Source organism: Drosophila melanogaster, chromosome 3L, assembly GCF_000001215.4.
Source record: "Drosophila melanogaster chromosome 3L".
Lineage (NCBI taxonomy): Eukaryota > Metazoa > Arthropoda > Insecta > Diptera > Drosophilidae > Drosophila > Drosophila melanogaster.
Window position 1 is genome coordinate 3,785,717 of NT_037436.4, and position 17,744 is coordinate 3,803,460.

Here is a 17,744-nt window from a genome sequence, read left to right on the forward strand (position 1 = left end):
GAATTTTTAGTAAACTACATGGTAAACTGACGGGGATTCCAAAAATTTTTTATTTTAGTTGCTCAGCATGGTCACACTGTGCATTTCGGTTGAGTCAGCTGACTATAACAGCTGATGCTCTACAGTAAACAAAGAATTTGGAATCTCGAAAAATGTCCTGTTGTTTATAATTACACAATATTTCAATTTGTGTTTAATAGCTGGGTAATCCCAGAATAAACTAAGTGTAGTTTTTGTCTTGACTTCTTTTCTTATGACAGCCTTAGTTTCAATTAGGCAAGCACCACTGTCCGAAAACAACAAGGAAAGGCAATAAAAGGGAGCAGAGAATGCGTTTTGGGGGTTGCTGGATGCTGCAAAGGGGGGTGCTTCACAAAAGGGCCTGCCACTGCTGTGGGTGTGGGGGGGGGTCGAAAGTCGTCGCAAAGTGGAGTAAACTGAAGTCTGGAGCACAACAAAAAGCAGTAAAGGCGGCGGCAGAGGAAAATCCTAGGAGAGGGTGCGAAATCTCGCAGTATACACACCACTACCAGACTTTTCCTATACACATCTATGTACATACATATACAAATGGGTGGCACAACAAAAAAACGGAAGAAAAGCGAAGGAATCTGTCTAGACAACATTGTAAGTAGATAAAAATATTTGGTCGGAAAAATCGGGCGAGGAAATAATGAAATATGTAATTTCCTACACCGTACACCCATCTCTTTCTTTCCCCGCCTATCACTACTACCACTATCTCTTTCCGGCAGGTAATACCTTTTTTGATAAGGAAGCAATTGTAGCACATTTCTCTGCTATTTTTTTCAATTGCACCATCATTAAAATTGTGTTACGGATAAGATAACACAAGTTGGCGCTATATTTTCTTCACATATTTCCCACTTTTCGTGTGAAAATTCCATTTAGCGAGGCAGCGTGCCCCGTACACGCTGAATGAATTAATTTATTCATATTCAACATATTTATGCATTTGTGTAAACAAAAAGCAGGTGCCCGAAATTACTGTAAAGCGGTTATTGTTTACGCAAATGTTTGAATTAAGGAAAGAGAGAGTGAGACAGGTAACTGCTTATTTTTTTGACTGGTTTATTGTTATTTTCTGTTTATACTATTTTTATGACCGCTCTTTCCGCTTTTTTCAAATTCTTTTGTTATTGATTTCACTTTTCTGGATGGTTTTTTAAATACTTGAGATACAGTGGAGCTTTAAAATGGATAACTATTTATTTAAACTTTCTAGCACTTCAAATGATATGAGCATATGAGTTAATTATCTAAAGTAATTTTTAAAAGTTGTTTTCTAAATTAAATAATATAATGATATGATCAGATAATAGCTTCCTTCTTTACTGAGCGTTCACTGTGATCGAATTCACATGAAAGTATTTTTTTTCTTTGCACCTTGCGTATTTTGTTTTGCATCACCTGTCGCAGCTGATTTTTCATTCACACTATTTGTTTATCTACGATTATTATTTTTTTAGCTGCTCGTTAGCTGGTGAAATTCCCATAGAAAATTCATTAAAACCCAGCAAAGGAATTTTAGTTTTAGTTTCTCAGAGAGAATTCGATTGTTCGCTGGTGTGAGTGTGAGTGTTTTGTATGTGTGTGTTTAGTGTGTGAAGAGAGAAGTTGTAAAACCGGATTTTCCTTTTGGGCGCTTTCGTAGTTTTGTTGCCTTTTGCACTTTGCCTCGATCTTCGATTTTTAATAGCCACTTAAATTCGATATTGGGCTGTTAAAAAGTTACAACAATTTTCCTTTCTGCATTTTCTCTGCTTTTATTTTCTTTTCTCTGCTCTTGCATTTTGCACATCACTTGCTTTGCACTTACACTTGTTGATTATTTAATGTGCAATATTTTTATTGCGTTTACTTGCACTTTTTCGTATTCTTTACTCTTCTCAGCTGCTTTTCACTAATAATTTATTTAAATCAAACTGAAGCACGCACACAGCTGCACGTAGTTACGCACACACACGCACGCATACACTAAAAACGCCAAACGACGCGCCGGAAAAAACAACAAAAAGAACAACAACGAAGAGAGCGGCGAAACAACAAAAATCAAACGTTTCAAAATTCTCTTTCGCTTTGCACCGCGAAATTAAATCAAATCGAAACTTAAAAGATTGCCAATGCGATTTTGACCTAATGTTTATTGTGTTTTTTTTCTATTTCGAAGCGAGCGCGACGCTGTTTTTCCGACTTTACGATCCCCAATTGGCGTTCGATGTGCGTTCGTCTGCTCTCAAAAAAATTGTGACAAAAAATTGTTTATATGCCGCAGTGTGGCCAGCTGCTTAGCGGCCGATAAGGCCGAATTTGCACCGTTTCGCGGCATTTGTCGGCAGCGCGGTCACACTCGAGAAGAGAGCGGCTGGAAATTCAAAATTTAATTTGGCGCCAAACTCGATTTTATATCTATTAATAAATTTCTTGATAACATATCGTATTTACACGTGGCTATATAAACAGCATCGAAATATTATTACAAAGATAATATAGTTGTATCTTTGTTTTTAATCGAAATGGTCAATCTTTTTCAATATGATAAATATTTGGTTAATCATTAAGTCATATAAATCAAATTAATAAACGACGTTGAATCAAGTGACGAGTGAACTTCGTCTGCCTTTCATTTCACATTCACAGCAGTTGATTATAGGAACTCAAATTGAATTAGATTTGCCCATTGATTTGCATTTCGCACCCACAAATTCCGCCACCCGATGATAATTGCCAATTTGGGTGGAAAGCCGCCTCCTCTGGCGAGCTGGAAAATGTCGAAAAACTATTGAAAATCAATTTGCATTCCGCACCAGAAACATCCAAATAATGCGATACTAATTCCCCTCTCGAAAACTTTAATACCTCAAAATCCAATGAGGCAATCGGCAAATGAAAATCTTTTCGAGGGAAGCGAAAGAAAAACAAGAAGCAACCGCACTTCAAAAGCAATTTCACCTTGTTTTTCCAAAAACAAATACACACTGAACCAAAATTCAATTCACTAAACAATGGCGCAAGGCAAATCTCTTTTCGGCCATATATAACTTTTCGGTAAGGAATTTCCCAAACTGCTCTTCAAGAATTTTCACGAGTGGTGGCGTCTCCTATTTTTAGGCCCACTACAAAAACACCCTACAGTGAGCGCTCGGAAAAGTGAACTTTTAGTATAATCTTATATATAATAATATATAGAAGAACTAAATGGTAGATTTTCCCAAATTTTACTTTGAATTTGATAAGGAGTTTGAATTATTTTCTAGTTAGTTATATTAAGTCAAGTAAGTATTTACCTCATATATAGTTACAAATATTTATATACATAGTAAATATGTATATTTATATATGGCAAGTACTATTTTTATAAAACAGGAAACGGAAGTATCTTTCGCTCTAGTTGAAAATATTTAATGAGAGCTAAATATATAAATACGAAAAGGGGGGCATGGCAGGGGGAAAACTCAGCGCTGGAATTTTGTTGTTGCTCCAGAAATGCCGGCAAATGAAAAGCGCAGGTCCGCAAATGAAAAACAGAATGGAAAATTCAAAGAGAGAAAATTTTCAGGGAGAGAGCACAACAATAGCAGTTTGAGAGGCGCCGCAAGTTTGCGAAGCACTGCTTCAAGCAGTGCAATATTTACTGTTTATCGCATGCGAGAAATTTCTCGCCGATGTTTTGTGTGACTCCAAAACTATACGAAGAAAATTAATTTTGTAAATGATCGTTCAAATATATTTACGAACTTAATATTTAAAGAGACAATTTATAAGATTCAAATATTATGTTTAAATGTTTTCATTATTTATGGATAAATAAATTGGAAATCATATTTGCACATTATATTTTTATAAACAAATGGAGTTTGTGCTTAACTCATTTATGGTATCCAACATCTTTGGTAATACTATTTTAAAATAGTATTGTGCTTTTGAGTTCTCCCAACAGTTCAGCGTTTTATTCAATCGTCAAGGAAAGTTTTCCACCCACCGGAATAAAATTCCACTTCATTCCGAGCGAACAATTCGTCTTCAATGTCAGTTTTTCCTCGATTTCCCCGCCCATTTTCCCCGAACTTCTTATCCTTCAGCAAAATTAACTTGAGAATCTTGATAAAAGGGCTGCCATTCATTCATTCAGCAGCTTTGCCGAAAACTGTTCTCAATGCCAGAAGCTGCCAACTTAATTTATATTGTATTTAAAATGCAAAATGCACAGCATTCAACAATGGGCGAGAGCAAAGAAAGTGGGCGCTCTTGGGAAAGTGGGCGGGGCACAGCTGAAAAGCTGCTAAAATTTAACAACTTGACAAATTGAATGTTTGTGGAGTGGGCAAAGCGTAACAGCAAAGAAGGCGCCAAACTGAAACAAAATTTCTATTTTCAATCTAAACACTAAAATTCTATTTTCACTTTTGATTAATTTAAAGCAAATGTTTCTATATCCTTGAGTATTATTCGTGATCAGACTATAAGTTTTGAGCAGTGTAAACACAATCAGCTGCATCTAAACAATAGGAACAGCAATGCAAAGGGCTAAGAAAAATGAGGCTCACATAGCCAAGTAGCCAAGGCAACCCGTTTCTCTGAGGTCTTCGCTGTGGAATTCCTCTTGGAATTTTCTATTTCGGAGCTGCGCAAGGAATCTCTGGCAGTCATAACGATAATTGACAATCTGGCCAACACAAATTAACATTGCCAGAGGTCAAATTGCATTTGCTCAGGGAATTTTTCTGATTGCTTCCGTTTTTATTTTTTATTTTTTTTCTCCAAAAACATCTAGCAAAAAACATACATAGGTAAACAAAAGCGCTATTAAGAATGCAGTGCACGCAGCGCAAAGCGGCCATAAAGACGTTTGGGCCAAATTAAAACGGGCCAGAAACGTAGTAGGAAAAAAAAACAATACTACAGCAAATGAGCAAACGTGCCAGGGTCAAGAGTGACCTCTAACCCACCGCCCACCGCCCCTTTTCGTGGGCCGCCCACCAAAGCCGATAGTGAAGCCAAAAGTCCACTTAGGTTTTACTATAAAAGCCAGGGCTTCTGCGTTTGTTTAATCATATCAGTTTCTGTTCAATCAGCGGATATACCACCAAAATCAATCAATTCAAGATGTTCAAGTTTGTGAGTATTTAAAGGGATATCAAGTAAATACCTATGAAGGATACAAGTATCTGACAAAAGTGAATTCTGAAATAATGCAATCAGAGGTTCTATTAAGCTCCTTTCAAGTCACAACATAAGATCTATTTGAATCTAAGGAGTTTTATTGTTGTGGCAGCTCCAAAAGACTGTAATTATTTCCTTGGCTAATGAAATCCCCCCTCACCCTTTTCACCCAACTTTTCTAACCAGTTCGCTCTGTGCCTGTTCGCCCTGTTGGCCGTTGCCTGTGGCAAGCCGCAATTCCTGACCGCCTACAGTGCGGCCTCGCCTGTGGTTGCTGCCACGCCCTACGCCTACTCGGGCGGACTCTACGCACCCACGTACAGTGCTGCCTACACCAGCGGCGTCTATGCCGCCACGCCCTACGCCTACGGAGCCTATCCCTACAGCTCGCTGTACCTGAGACGCTGAAGTTCCCACACCATCGAATGCACACTGTACAACGATAATTCCCGATGACGTCGAACTAATGAACAAATAAACCTGATAAAACAGATAAAGATTCGCATACCAAAGGCCAGCTATTTGCTGTCATTTGCTTGGAGCAACTGCAGATTAAAAGGGGCTGCAAAATGAAAGTGGCATTGGCTCTACACTCGCAGAAAAACACTTGTTAAATAATTGAAAAAAAAAAAATTAAACATACATAGCCATTGATTATCGAAATATTTGCTTATATTCAATTGGGTTTTCACATTGGTGATATATGAAAGCTTTCTTTTGTTATAAAAAAAGAAAACATTCTGATAGTTTTTCGCTCAGTGCACAGTGCTTGTGGAAGCAAAGAGGCGTATTTTAGAATATTTACGAATTTGTTTCTGTCGTTGCTGCTGGTTTTCTTGGCAATTTCCATTAGCTATCAAAAACATTCGCTTTGGCTCGTATATCATGTTTCATGTGGCAAAACGGGGCGTTTTGGGCGGTAATTGTGGGCTAAAAGGGGGCTAGCGAATGGTGGGGGGTTGTGCTTTGGATAGTGTGAAAGGGTAGGAGTCACAGGGGTCGGGGGTCAACTGTCGCTGGCATGCGTCGGCGTGCATTTGCATCGCAGCTAAAATGTGCAAATTATGGCAACTAAGTTGCAATGGGTTAAGTGGAGTGCACTCGAAAAAATAACTGATAAATATAAGAATTTTGAGCATGAAAAATTATGCAATTCAAAAGGATCAAAAGAAAACGGGTAGTAAAAACCGCAGATTAAAAATGTTTATATGGCATAAATATTTAAAAAAATACATCTTCTTTTCTAGCTGTTTAAATGGATTTTTAGAAATGATTCAAATTTATAGGAATATTTTTTAGTTTGAAACTGATTTTAAAGCTACCTAAGCACAATATGTTTATAAAAATTGTGCCAAAATAGTTTGCAGTCACAAATAATTGCCTAAAAAATATAGGACTTTCTTTGAGCTGCTGTTTCACTTTCCCCGCCGCCATCTTAGCACACAGCCCTGCATTTCCTGTGCACACTTTCCCCTTTCCATTTCCCATTTCCCCTTTCCCTACTCCCTTCCTCTTTCCCCTTTCCCCTGCTGCCCTACTGCTACTGCTACTCCTATTTCTCATTTTTTTAGACGTCAGCTTCAGTGTCGCCATTTGCATAATGCGTGTGTGTTAGTGAGCTGCTGTGCTGGTGTTTGCAGCATCCTTTCAGTCGCATTGTGCACCGTGGTGCTGTGAAAAATAAAAAGAGCATCGAAATGCATATGGAAATTGGCCCGAAATGAGAAATATGTGCAACATCCTGAATAAATGCATTTAGATAAGGCAGAATGTGGTTAAACGTTGAATAATGTACATGCTAATGTTGTTTTCCACTTGATTGGCCAACAAGAAGAAGGCATTTCGTAGCAGAATAATGTGGCAAAGCATAAATAATGTAAATAATGAGTAGCAAATAAATCAAATACCACAAGGATATGAATTCAATTTAAAAGCATACGAAAATGCTGAATACTAACTGAATTCATAGAAGTGTATTTCCAATAAATATACTGATGTGAAATTGGTAAACTTAAGAATAAATTTAAAGATTTGAGGCCTAAACATTTAATGTTGCCGCATATTTTACCACCAAGCGGAGAATAAAAATGCCAATCAACTTTTCACTTAACTTGCCATTAATTTCACATTGTTTTCTTAGGACTTTGTCGCCCGAAGAACAAACAGAAACTGTTTTTCCAGCCCGACACACCACGGTATATTTGCACAGAGGAAATGCGAAAGCGAAAAGCGGGAAAAGTCTGTCATCAGCAGGGTGCCTACCTCAAGAAACTTGTTTTCTATTCGTTTTCCCTTTGAGCGTGGAACGAACTTTAAGATGTGTATTACAAAAGAAAAAAATTAATGAAGGCGAATTTTGTCAAAATCTAAATCTAATTTGCATCGTGGGGCGGATAATGTTGAGCTGCGTGGGGTGCTGACTTGGAAATGAAAAACCCACGCGCCTTGCTTTTCCGATTTTCCCGCCCACCGTCGACGTCTTTTTCACATACGCACACGCAGGGGAATGTCAAAAGTCATTGCATACTTTTCGGGCGCATTTCTACCAACATCCTTATATCCTTCGATTTGCCAGACTGCGTAGTCCATCAATGTCAAACTTACCTGCAAGAGAAGAGAAGAAGCAAAAAAAAGGTGATGAGATAAAAGAGATTTCGTGGTCTGAGCAATGGCAGGAATAATTCAGGCTAAATAAAGTTAAGTGTTTGTTCGGGGCCCTCAGCTAAATGGCAATTTCAAATGAGCCATTGGAGAAATTCGGATATTAGGCGACTAACAGATGCACTTTCTACTAACTCATGGGTATAGAGTAAAGAATAGTTTCGGCTTTAAATTTGCTATATTTTCTAATCATTTTTCACAAGCTTTCAAATCAACAAAGAACGCTGAATGTTATTCCGTAAGCTTCAGAGTATGGAGCACTGCCTTTTTATCAATCTTTTTTGGCAGCCCACGCAATGTTTGCTTTTAAAATGTTTTCTTTTGTGGCCATTGTGTTGGGTAAATGGCACGTCAAATCAAATAAAAATTAACGTCAGTATTAGTCTGAAGCAAGTCTGATAATTTAATGTATAAAAGAAAGTAAGCATGTGAGTTTGTTTAAACGTGGCTATAAGGTTGAGTAAGAATACTCAATGTATGAATATATCCTTTTCAGAAAAAATTCAACATTTAAAGAAGAGTGAGCTGTATACAAAAGTTTAAACAGCTATTGAAATCACTTTTATTAATACCAATTTTTTTCTAAGGCTCCGAGCAATTTCCTTATTAAATTCCGAGTAAATCGTTTCCTTGGCTATAATTTATTATTAAATCATAGCGCTTATCAATTTTCGCCCCTGATTAATGAGGGCCGCAGGCGAGGAATCAAGGCAGACAAGCAATTAATTGCCGGACTATTAGCAGGACGAACAAAAGGACGAAACAAAGCACTCAACAAGTGATTACACCAAGCTATCCTTCCACGGAGGGTCGGTTTCGTGTTTCTCTTTTACTAAAAACATATTCAAGTCCTCCACAGCAAGGATAAGAAATTCTGGCTCCTTTTTATCCGGGCATTATTAAAAATTAATCGCTAAAGTGTGAGTGTGAAAGTGAAGAACAGTTTTAAGCCAACCTCTGTTAAAAATGCAGGACAACAATTTCCGCTTCCTGTCGCCGGTACGATGTTTCAATCGCAACTGCTGCTGCTTTCGTTTGCGAAACATTGAAGCCCAAAAAGGAAAATCAATGGGAAAAAAATGGATGATAATAAAGGCCTATCTATTAGCCTGGCCCAAATCAAAGTACTGATGAAATGGTAATCGTGTGGCGTCGACAGGACATCTCAATTGGCACCTCACTCCATCTCCTCCTCTGCAAATTTTTCCTATCTACAAATCCTTTTTTACTCCTATATATCGCCGTTTTCTCTGATTACTCGCACACGATAAAGTCAAGTCTGGCGTTAAATTGAATTCGCGGCACAATTTTATCTTTACTTTTCAGCGCGTTCAACGTGGCGTATAATCGATTTTTATTTGGCTTATTCGCGTACACATGTGTATTTGATTTTCTTTCAATTTTTTGAGAATTGTAAGTTTTTCTCAGCCGTCGTTGGTAAAGGTTCGCGTTCAACTAAAACTAAAATCAATCGCAAACGCGGTCAAAATAAAACAAAACTGTCACAATGACCACTTCTCGTTGAAAAGTATACTGGGAAAAATTTAACAGATTTTCAAAAAACGATTGTAGAAACTGCTTTTCCAACTTGTATGGCTTTGCTGAAACTCTCTGCTTAATTTATATTTTTTATTTAGATTTTATATATTCAATAATATGCATATTAAAATATTTTGAAATTTTGGTCATAAGTAATTGTTCTACTCAATGACAAGTTTTGGGATTTTAGTAAATTACTAATAAAATTACTAATTAAATAAGAGCATAAAATACAAAAGTTTATTTTTAGTGAAATGCGTGTTAGTCAACAAAACGTTAAACGGGAATAGAAGGTTGGTCAACGGAATAGAGCACCAAAACATAAAACCCACATAAATCAATAGTGAAAAAGGCAAAGAAAAAATCGAATGGGATGACTACAATTTCGAAAAAGTTACAAATTCAAAGCAAAGTCGCAAATTTAAGGAAATTTCTGTAAGGCAGTTCTTAATTTGCTGAATTCCCATTTCAACTTATTATGACTAAAATAGTACATTACGAACATGTTAATGAAATTAAACTTCCACTGACAGCATAAACAACTTTCACTGCAAAGTTATTCCACGTTTTTTTTTTTTTCATAAAATATCCTTCCCCTCTGTTGGAAAACTTTAATTCCCTCAAAACTTTCCCTGCTACTTGTCATTGGCCAGATCCATGTCCGAGTGGCATGACCTAAAAGTTTGCATAAAGAATTCCGTTTTTCCTGACCACCCGCAACAACAAACTGGGCTGTAATTACATGAGCAACTTTCCACATGGCCAACATGGCGTATAAGTAACCGCTCTTATTGTCATTTGCCGCGCTGCTCAATAAGAGGGGGGTGTAGAAAATCAGGAGGGTTGCTTTCCAGAGCTTTGAATGCAATTATGTGCAGCACATGACCAGAATTCTGTCACTGGAGATGAGTTGAGTGCGGATGAGAAGGGTGGGGAGAGGGGGAAGTGGTGGACAGCCAGCGGAAGGACGACAGGAAGGAAGGCGGAAGGATGCGGCGGACAGGGGTTGATGTCAGGTAAGTGGGGCAGGCAAATAAAATATAAATAAATAACAGCGGACGAGCCAAACGAGAAAAACCGTAAACAGCGACACAGAGAAAAATAGAGAAGAGTTTAGATACATTTTTATATAATAATTGTTGTACATAAATTAAACATATTCCAAATTATATAAAATAAATGATATATGCTTAAGGTAGCGAAAAATAAAAATTATAAAGTTGGTCAACTTTTTTTCTTTCAGTGCATTCGAAAAGTCAACAACAAAACTGGAGCTTTGATTGTTTTCAAATAAGCGAGCAGTATTAAATTTTTAAGCCAGGCAATTTGCCAGCAAGGTGGTCACAGTTTTCCCCCCCCCCCCTCCGACTACCTCCCCCTCTTGGCCATCTTTTCCATGTCTTCCCTTTTGACCAAAATTGAGGCTTAAGTTGGTCATTTGCGGTTGGCATTGTCTCCGTTGTTGTTGGTTACCTTTTGACTTGTCTTCCTTTTTTGTTGCTGTGTTTTTCTTTTTGGGTTTTCCCTCGGCCTTTTGTTTAGTCTGATGTGACTGTGGGGAAAACTCAAATGGACGTGAGGGGGAGGGCGAGAAGGTTCAAGGACATACATTTGATTTGCCCGTCTCGGTCTGCAAATAAAGATAATCTTTTACAGAGCTGCGCATTTTTATGGTAATTTTCCTGGGGTCTCGCTCGCTTTTCGCCAAAAAAGTGAGTCCAAAGAAAAAGGAAAACTGGCGGACAGAAGACGTTAATTCAATGCCAAATTCGGCGACCAAGTACCAGGCCCAAAATAGCTGCATTCAAACTCAAATTGAGTTGTTTCTTGGCCAACTTGAAGCGCCTAGAAGATGGCACACAGAAAATGTCAGGCCAAAGCGAGAAAATTTGAACTCAATTTGTGAGAGGAAAAGTTTGGCGGCTAAATAGATTTACTAAGGATTTATGTAAGTGAAATTAAATTGCGGCAAACATTTAAACTTCATCGGGAAATTTGAATAGGCCAATTGCGTAGCGTGTTAAGTGTTATATGATTGTGTGACATTTCATTTGGGTTCAAACTAAATTTGTTTGAAATGCAATTGAATAGATAATTTTCAGAATATTTTAATCATAAGAAGTGGTACTTTTTAATTGTTTTTCTTCTATGAAATAATGATAGAGCTCTTAAAATGTTGTTGAAATGATTTAATAGGTTTTTTTGAATTTATTTGAAGACTCATCGCATCCCACAGTATCCATTTATCTCTTCCGCTGTCAATTAATTATCCTTCTTTTCATCCTTTTCATTATTTATACCCATACTACAGCTAATGACGTCAATAGGCCCATAAGAAAAACTCGTGCTGCATCGAAATATTTTATTTAATTTTTCTTTTTCCCACGTTTTTGGCACAAGTTGCAAATTAAATTTAGATTTCGTGCACGTAACTTGGGGAGCCATTGAGGCAGCAGCGCTACAAGAACCTTAATTACTTGGCCAACTTGCTGCGGATGCTGTTGTCCCCACTACCCGGCCACGCCCCCCTTTTCCGTCCTGTCCCACCGCCCCCATTTTCCGTGGGAGAAATGCCAAGAAGCATTTGAGCGAAAGGGAAGAGTCGTGGGGTTGCAGGCGAAGGGAGCGAAATCAATACGCGAAACATTAACTCGAGCACTAAAGACACGCCATGGAGTCATTAAGTATCCGCCATGCAATACACTGAAACAAATTGGGCTATAAATGTATACAATGATGATTTGCTTAGTTTGAGCTTAGTTTGTATTACTTTAAATAACTCCTTCAAGTTGTTGGCTTAAAAATGAGTGGTGGAATGAGTTCAGCAAACATTCATATGCAATTGTTTTCAGTGTAGGCAACGAGAGGGTTCCTGGGCTGGTGTGATTAAAGCCGAGGAAGCTGTCGACGCCATCATCGAACAGTTTGTCATAAATGGCGCCATATTGACAGCAAATAAAAATTGAAAAAGAAGGCAACGAACACAACTGCAAATTTCGTTGACAAGGATAAAGGCAAAAAAAAAAGGCGGGCCAAAACTATCGAAGACGGTAATGAAATATTATCAATATTTGTCAATATTTACCCAGCCAGAAAGTCCGAGGGAAATTTAACAAGTTTGGGAACGAAAGGCGGAAAATCCTTACCAATAAATCGTGCTCAACGAAATTTATGCACATCAAAATTGAACCCAAAAATGCGGCCTGAATAATTAACCCAACCCCATTTGTTTCAGCTGCTAGATCCCACAAAAATGAAGCCGCCAATAAAATTCGTATCAATAATTTTTTAAACAATCAACCAAATCCAAGAACGAAACTTTTTCAAGATGTCGAAAGAAACTCGTAAATTTTTTATATGAACAACTTCAGAATGCGCTTGGATTTCCACTTGAGTTATCAATTTTTGTAGCCCCAATTTTTTGGGAAACGTTGCTCGCAACATTTTACGACAAAGAAAAGTTTTTGTACCCCCTTGATTCCGTCTCATCATCAGTCTGCTAATTTTATTTCGTACGAACACCCGCAAATGTTTTACACTGAGAAAAGAGAGTGTCAAAATAATAGAATTATCTATGATTTTTTTTTTTTTGGCGAACATACACAGTTTTTTATTAGAGGTTGCAAAAACCATTATACAAATAATTTCAAAATAATTTATTTTTTTAGGAATTTATTTTATTTTGTTAAATTTCTTTACTGTGCAGACTCATGAAAGATTTTCGCAGATGTCGCCGCTGCGACAAGCTCATCAAATGTTTCCAAATCGATTCCATCATTTAAAGCGTATTAGAACAGTCAACAAATATGTGTGTGAGGGAAAAGGAAAGGCGATCAAAATAGAAAGAGAGCAAAGGAAATCCTTGGCAGGATGTGCGACACATTGCGCTTTGAACTTGTCAGGAAATGCTGAAAAAAAGCGCTGAAGAAGTGTCGTAATTTAATTAAGTTTCGCACCAGATGACAAGCGAAACAAAAGTGGAAATGGTGGAGGAAAAGCCAAAGAAAAGCATAAAAATCAACGGGAAAATTGCATAGAATCGAGTGCAGGATAAAGAGCAATGAAAAGGACATTGATTACAGCCAACCTTTTCGCGATTTCAATGACATTTACTCAATTTAGCAAATTGCCATCGTCATAAATATCAATATTGAGTGCGATATAGCTTGTTAAGGTTGCGGATTAGGAAATGATGGCTTTTTATATCGAATCGGTTGAAACGGTAATTGAGTAATTAAGTGGAAATCTAAACGGGGCACCATCAAAGTAAACGCTGCTAATTGAGTTTATTGTAACGCATAAAACCTCCTTGATACGTTTAAATGGGTATAAAAATATATTTTATTTATTATTTGCCTACTCATTTTGCAATATCTCTGTTCTTCCATAAAAATAAGCACATTTATGTGCTTGGAAAATATTTAATTAAAACGTAAACTGCCAGTATGAAACGAAGCCCGCATGACTGTAATCCAATTAATAAATCATTGCGAAGTAATCAATCAATACGAGGTGCAAGCCCAAAGGCCCGCACACAACAATCGACCAGTTAGCATTACAGGACACAATGGAGCACCGGAAAATACACAAACGCAACGCAATTTCCCTTCAATAGCCCCACACTTTCATACCATTTTCATCTCATTTTCATCCCATTTCCCGTTGCCGTCAACTGTTGCACATGCGAGTGACACACAATGACAGCGGCTAATTAAGCTATCAAAATGTACGTCGATCCACCTGGGAACGCACTACGTTACAGTGGGCACCCGCTTGCGGACTCACCTCGGTACAGTGGAAACTCGCCGTCGCTGTGACTGTGGCACAGCATTATGGGACTTCGACATCGTGAGGCGGCGACCATGATCCCAGTTTTGTGGATACTCAGTTGATTGTTGCTACTGGCCGATGATGTTGCAGTTGTGGCTGCTGCAGTTGTGGCCGCTGCTGTTGCTGCTGCTGCTGCTGCGGCTGCTGCTGCGTTGGCCGCCGCTGTGCCCAGGGAGTAAGAGCGCGATACGTGACTCAAGGTGCGGCGTCTAATGGTGGCAGCATTCGCCGATGTTGCAGCTGCGGCCGCTGCAGCATTGGTTGCATTGCGATAGTGATGCTGCGGCGTGGAGTACTGATTCCTGTTGGCCTGCATCTGCAGCTGCAGTTGCTGGTAGCCACCCAGCGACAGGTGGTGCTGCAGCGGTGGGTGGTGCGAGTGGTGCAAGCGCTGCTGCTGCTGTTGCTGCTGCTGCTGCACCGTTTGATGCTGCTGCTGCTGCTGCTGCTGCGCGGGCTGGTGCTGCTGGGTGGCTTGGAAGGGCGGATGGGAGTGCTGGTGGTGCAGCAACTGCCGCTGGTGGTGCTGCTGCTGCTGCACCGCTGCCATCTGGAATTGCTGCTGCAACTGTTGCAGCAAGTCCTGCTGCAGCTGCTCATTGGTCCTGGCATTGTTGTCCTTTTCCGCGTTGGAGTTCTGCGGATTTGGGTTCTGCTGCTGCTTCTCCCAGGGTCCGTTGCTATCGCTGCTGTAATCCAGCTTGAGGCTGATCTAATATTAACTTATACAGTTCAAAAGTGGCACTAGACCATTGCGTTTCGGTCGCTGGATTTGCTATCCAGTATTTACTACAAATATTACACTAAAATCGTTAGAAATAAATTTTCTTTAGAAAATACACACTGAATTGTTTACCATTTCAGCGACCCATTCACACTGTTAAAATACGATTTATAAAATTTAGAAAACTTCATAAATCTTTAGTATAAATCACTAATAATCCAGCTGATTTCGCAATGATTTCAGCGAGTCAAAGATAATGCAAGAGGTAACTAGACCATTGACTGCGATGTCAAGGTCGCTCGGCAGCCTCTCAAACCCAAAAACCCACTTGAAAGTGTTTATAAAAATCTCCAGCGCCGATTTGAAATAATCAGCTGTTGTGTGTGTGTGGGGTAGTAGTAGTAGTAAGTTCTGGACCAGCCAGGACTTATTTATTTATATTTATGAAAACACATAGCACAAGCACACACGGACGCGAAGGATGCCACGCATATGTATGCCACTAAAGGACCTAGTTCGAACAGGTTCTAACGGTATCTGGGCGAGAGCGAGGATTCGCGACACTCTCTCCCGGGTGAAAAGTCCCGCTTTTCCGCTTTTCCGACCAGAGACGCTGGGCCAAAGTACGACGACTGATTGCGCCGAGCTTTGTTATCCTGCGGAAAAGCTGGCTGGCCAAGGAGCGAGAGGCGAAAAGCGCAATCAGCCGAGAGAGTGGTAGAATCGTAGAGAGTTGCACAGGAAATCGGGAGTCTGTGAGAGCTGTGAAAGCACAGATAGCAAACAATCGGGTCCATCTGAGCACCCCCCACATGAAAGTTCATCAGGTTTTGGACTCAATATCGCACGTCTAAATAGCAGTTTCAAATATTTATGATGTTTAAAATATTATTTTTAACATCATTCATAAATATAGCTGATTTACTAAAGAGTTTAAAGCAGAGTTCACTTTTATGTTTGTTTATTTAACGATTATTTTTTCCAGTGTGACCCTGAGTGAGCGAGACAGAGTTGCATCTGCTGGTGCTTAGAAAATTGGCCCTTGCTTTTGCTTGCATCCCAGAAGTAAGAGGGAAATAGGAGAAGCATATGTTTTGCCAACTCTTTTGATTCCTCTTTGCTGTTTACCGTTACTGGACCACCCACAAACGGGAGGAGACCGAGAATGGAAACGAAAGCAACAACAGCTACTCAAACGAGAAGCAGAATGAAAAGTTTGGCACAGTTTAGCATTGCAGATGGGGAGACAGTGTGACCAAAACCGCATGTAACTCAATTTAGCTCAATATTGAAGAAATTTAGGTTAATGTATGTCCCAACATAAACAAAATGACTCAGTGGTTAATTATTTCTGTTGTCCATGGAATTCCAATTTCCATGCTTTTATTCGTGATAAGATAGTCTTTCATTAGGCCATAAAAACATTGACAAATAATCGCAGTCAATAGAAATTTTATTGCAGAAACCCACCAGTTCAAACCGGTTTTTAATAATAATCTTATCAATGCAAAATGAATGATTTGCAATTAGAACACTTTTTGAAATACTCCTTGACGTGGTATATAATAACTATATTTCGTTATATTTCGCCACTGTATGAAACCCACATCTGTGGGTTCATTCACCCAACCATTCGACCGAATTGTGGGCGGACAAAATGGATGACGAGGCTGGGGTTAAACAGCTGCCCCTGGGAAATGCTGAGTAACTCTTCGCTCGATGGAAAGCTTCTCTCGTTTTTCCGAAGCTTTTCAGGAGACACGACTGCCTCTAGTCCAAAAATAAATGCGAGAGCACTAGCCCAGCGGAATATGTTTTGCTTTGTTTGGCTTTGCCATAATTTATTTATGCATTTGTCACTGTTTTTCGTAAATTTTGATAAAGTTGTAGCCAGATAATTTCGACAGGACCCACGGGAAACCGAAAACATAGGGTTTCCAAGGGGAATGTCGCCAGGCTGGGCTCACTCTCACTCTCTCCCTTTTCCATTTTTGTTTTTATTTCATTTTATTTTAGTGATAAGGCTCGGCCCGAGAAAGTCGATATCGTAATATAAACACGAAATAGGAGCCCAGCACCGAGCAGCAAGCATCCCGCTGTTGAGGGAGAAAAACCAAATTGTAGATGCCATCCGCCAGGAAAACCGAAAAGGCGAAGAGGCCAAGGGGAGTACACTGAGAGAAACATTTAAAAGAAATACGAATGTGTTCGAGATACTCTCAAGAGTTCCAAATGAATTGAAAATTGTAAACTAGTGTAAACTTACAAATTTTCGTCGGCTTTTCATGGGTTTCTCTCAGTGTATAAAGCTGTAGCACACATAGGGGTTATAGGGGTGCCGTTTTGCCCGCGTGGGTTTTGTTGATTTTGCGTGCGCATAAAAAATCGAAGTGGGCTTGTGAGGTTGGAGATTCGAAGCCGACGAAGATGGAATGGCGAATGGGGGCTTGGGGTTTTTTGGGGGCACTGGGAATTGTGGATGCGACAATCTCGGCGCGTGTTTTTGGCTGCTGGAGCAGCTTGTTTCGCATTCTGCACTTCTGTGGTTGAGGGCCGACTCGTTTAGGGGCGTGTACCCCTCTTTTCGGTCATAAAGGGCGGAGGGGGGGGGGGTGAAATGCCGACGAACAGGTGGCGCGGACACGTGGACGCAACTCACCTGTAATATCACGATCGTAGAGGTAACTACTGGCACTGCTCTTGAGGCTAATGGAATCCAGGGGCGTGGCAGGTGGCTCAAAGATATCGAAGGAGTTGCAGGACTCAGCCGAGGGCGTCGGAGGATCCACAATTGTCCTTGCTGATG

The 17,744-nt window shown here is 39.5% G+C and overlaps 2 protein-coding genes across 7 annotated transcripts in view; one reads left to right on the forward strand and one right to left on the reverse strand.

The window, feature by feature from the left end:
- The window catches only part of CG32264 (uncharacterized protein), a 91,634-nt gene that overhangs the window by 70,891 nt on the left and 2,999 nt on the right, over window positions 1-17,744 (reverse strand). For 2 of the 6 annotated variants that reach the window (NM_001104025.2, NM_168037.2), the window contains exon 1: window positions 14,170-15,572. In NM_001104025.2, coding sequence (NP_001097495.2) covers window positions 14,170-14,764 — 595 coding nt within the window. In that variant the 5' untranslated portion in view covers window positions 14,765-15,572. Of the gene's footprint in view, window positions 1-1,840; window positions 2,251-8,800; window positions 9,235-14,169; window positions 15,573-17,597; window positions 17,739-17,744 lie in introns of those variants that run through there. The other 4 variants (NM_206268.4, NM_001274446.1, NM_001104024.2 and 1 more) reach the window with 4 other exon arrangements.
- CG32266 (uncharacterized protein) lies at window positions 5,088-5,844 on the forward strand. Its single transcript, NM_168040.2, has 2 exons — window positions 5,088-5,139; window positions 5,371-5,844. The coding sequence occupies exons 1-2, from the start codon at window positions 5,128-5,130 to the stop codon at window positions 5,590-5,592; spliced, it is 234 nt and encodes a 77-aa protein (NP_728900.1). The 5' UTR covers window positions 5,088-5,127; the 3' UTR covers window positions 5,593-5,844.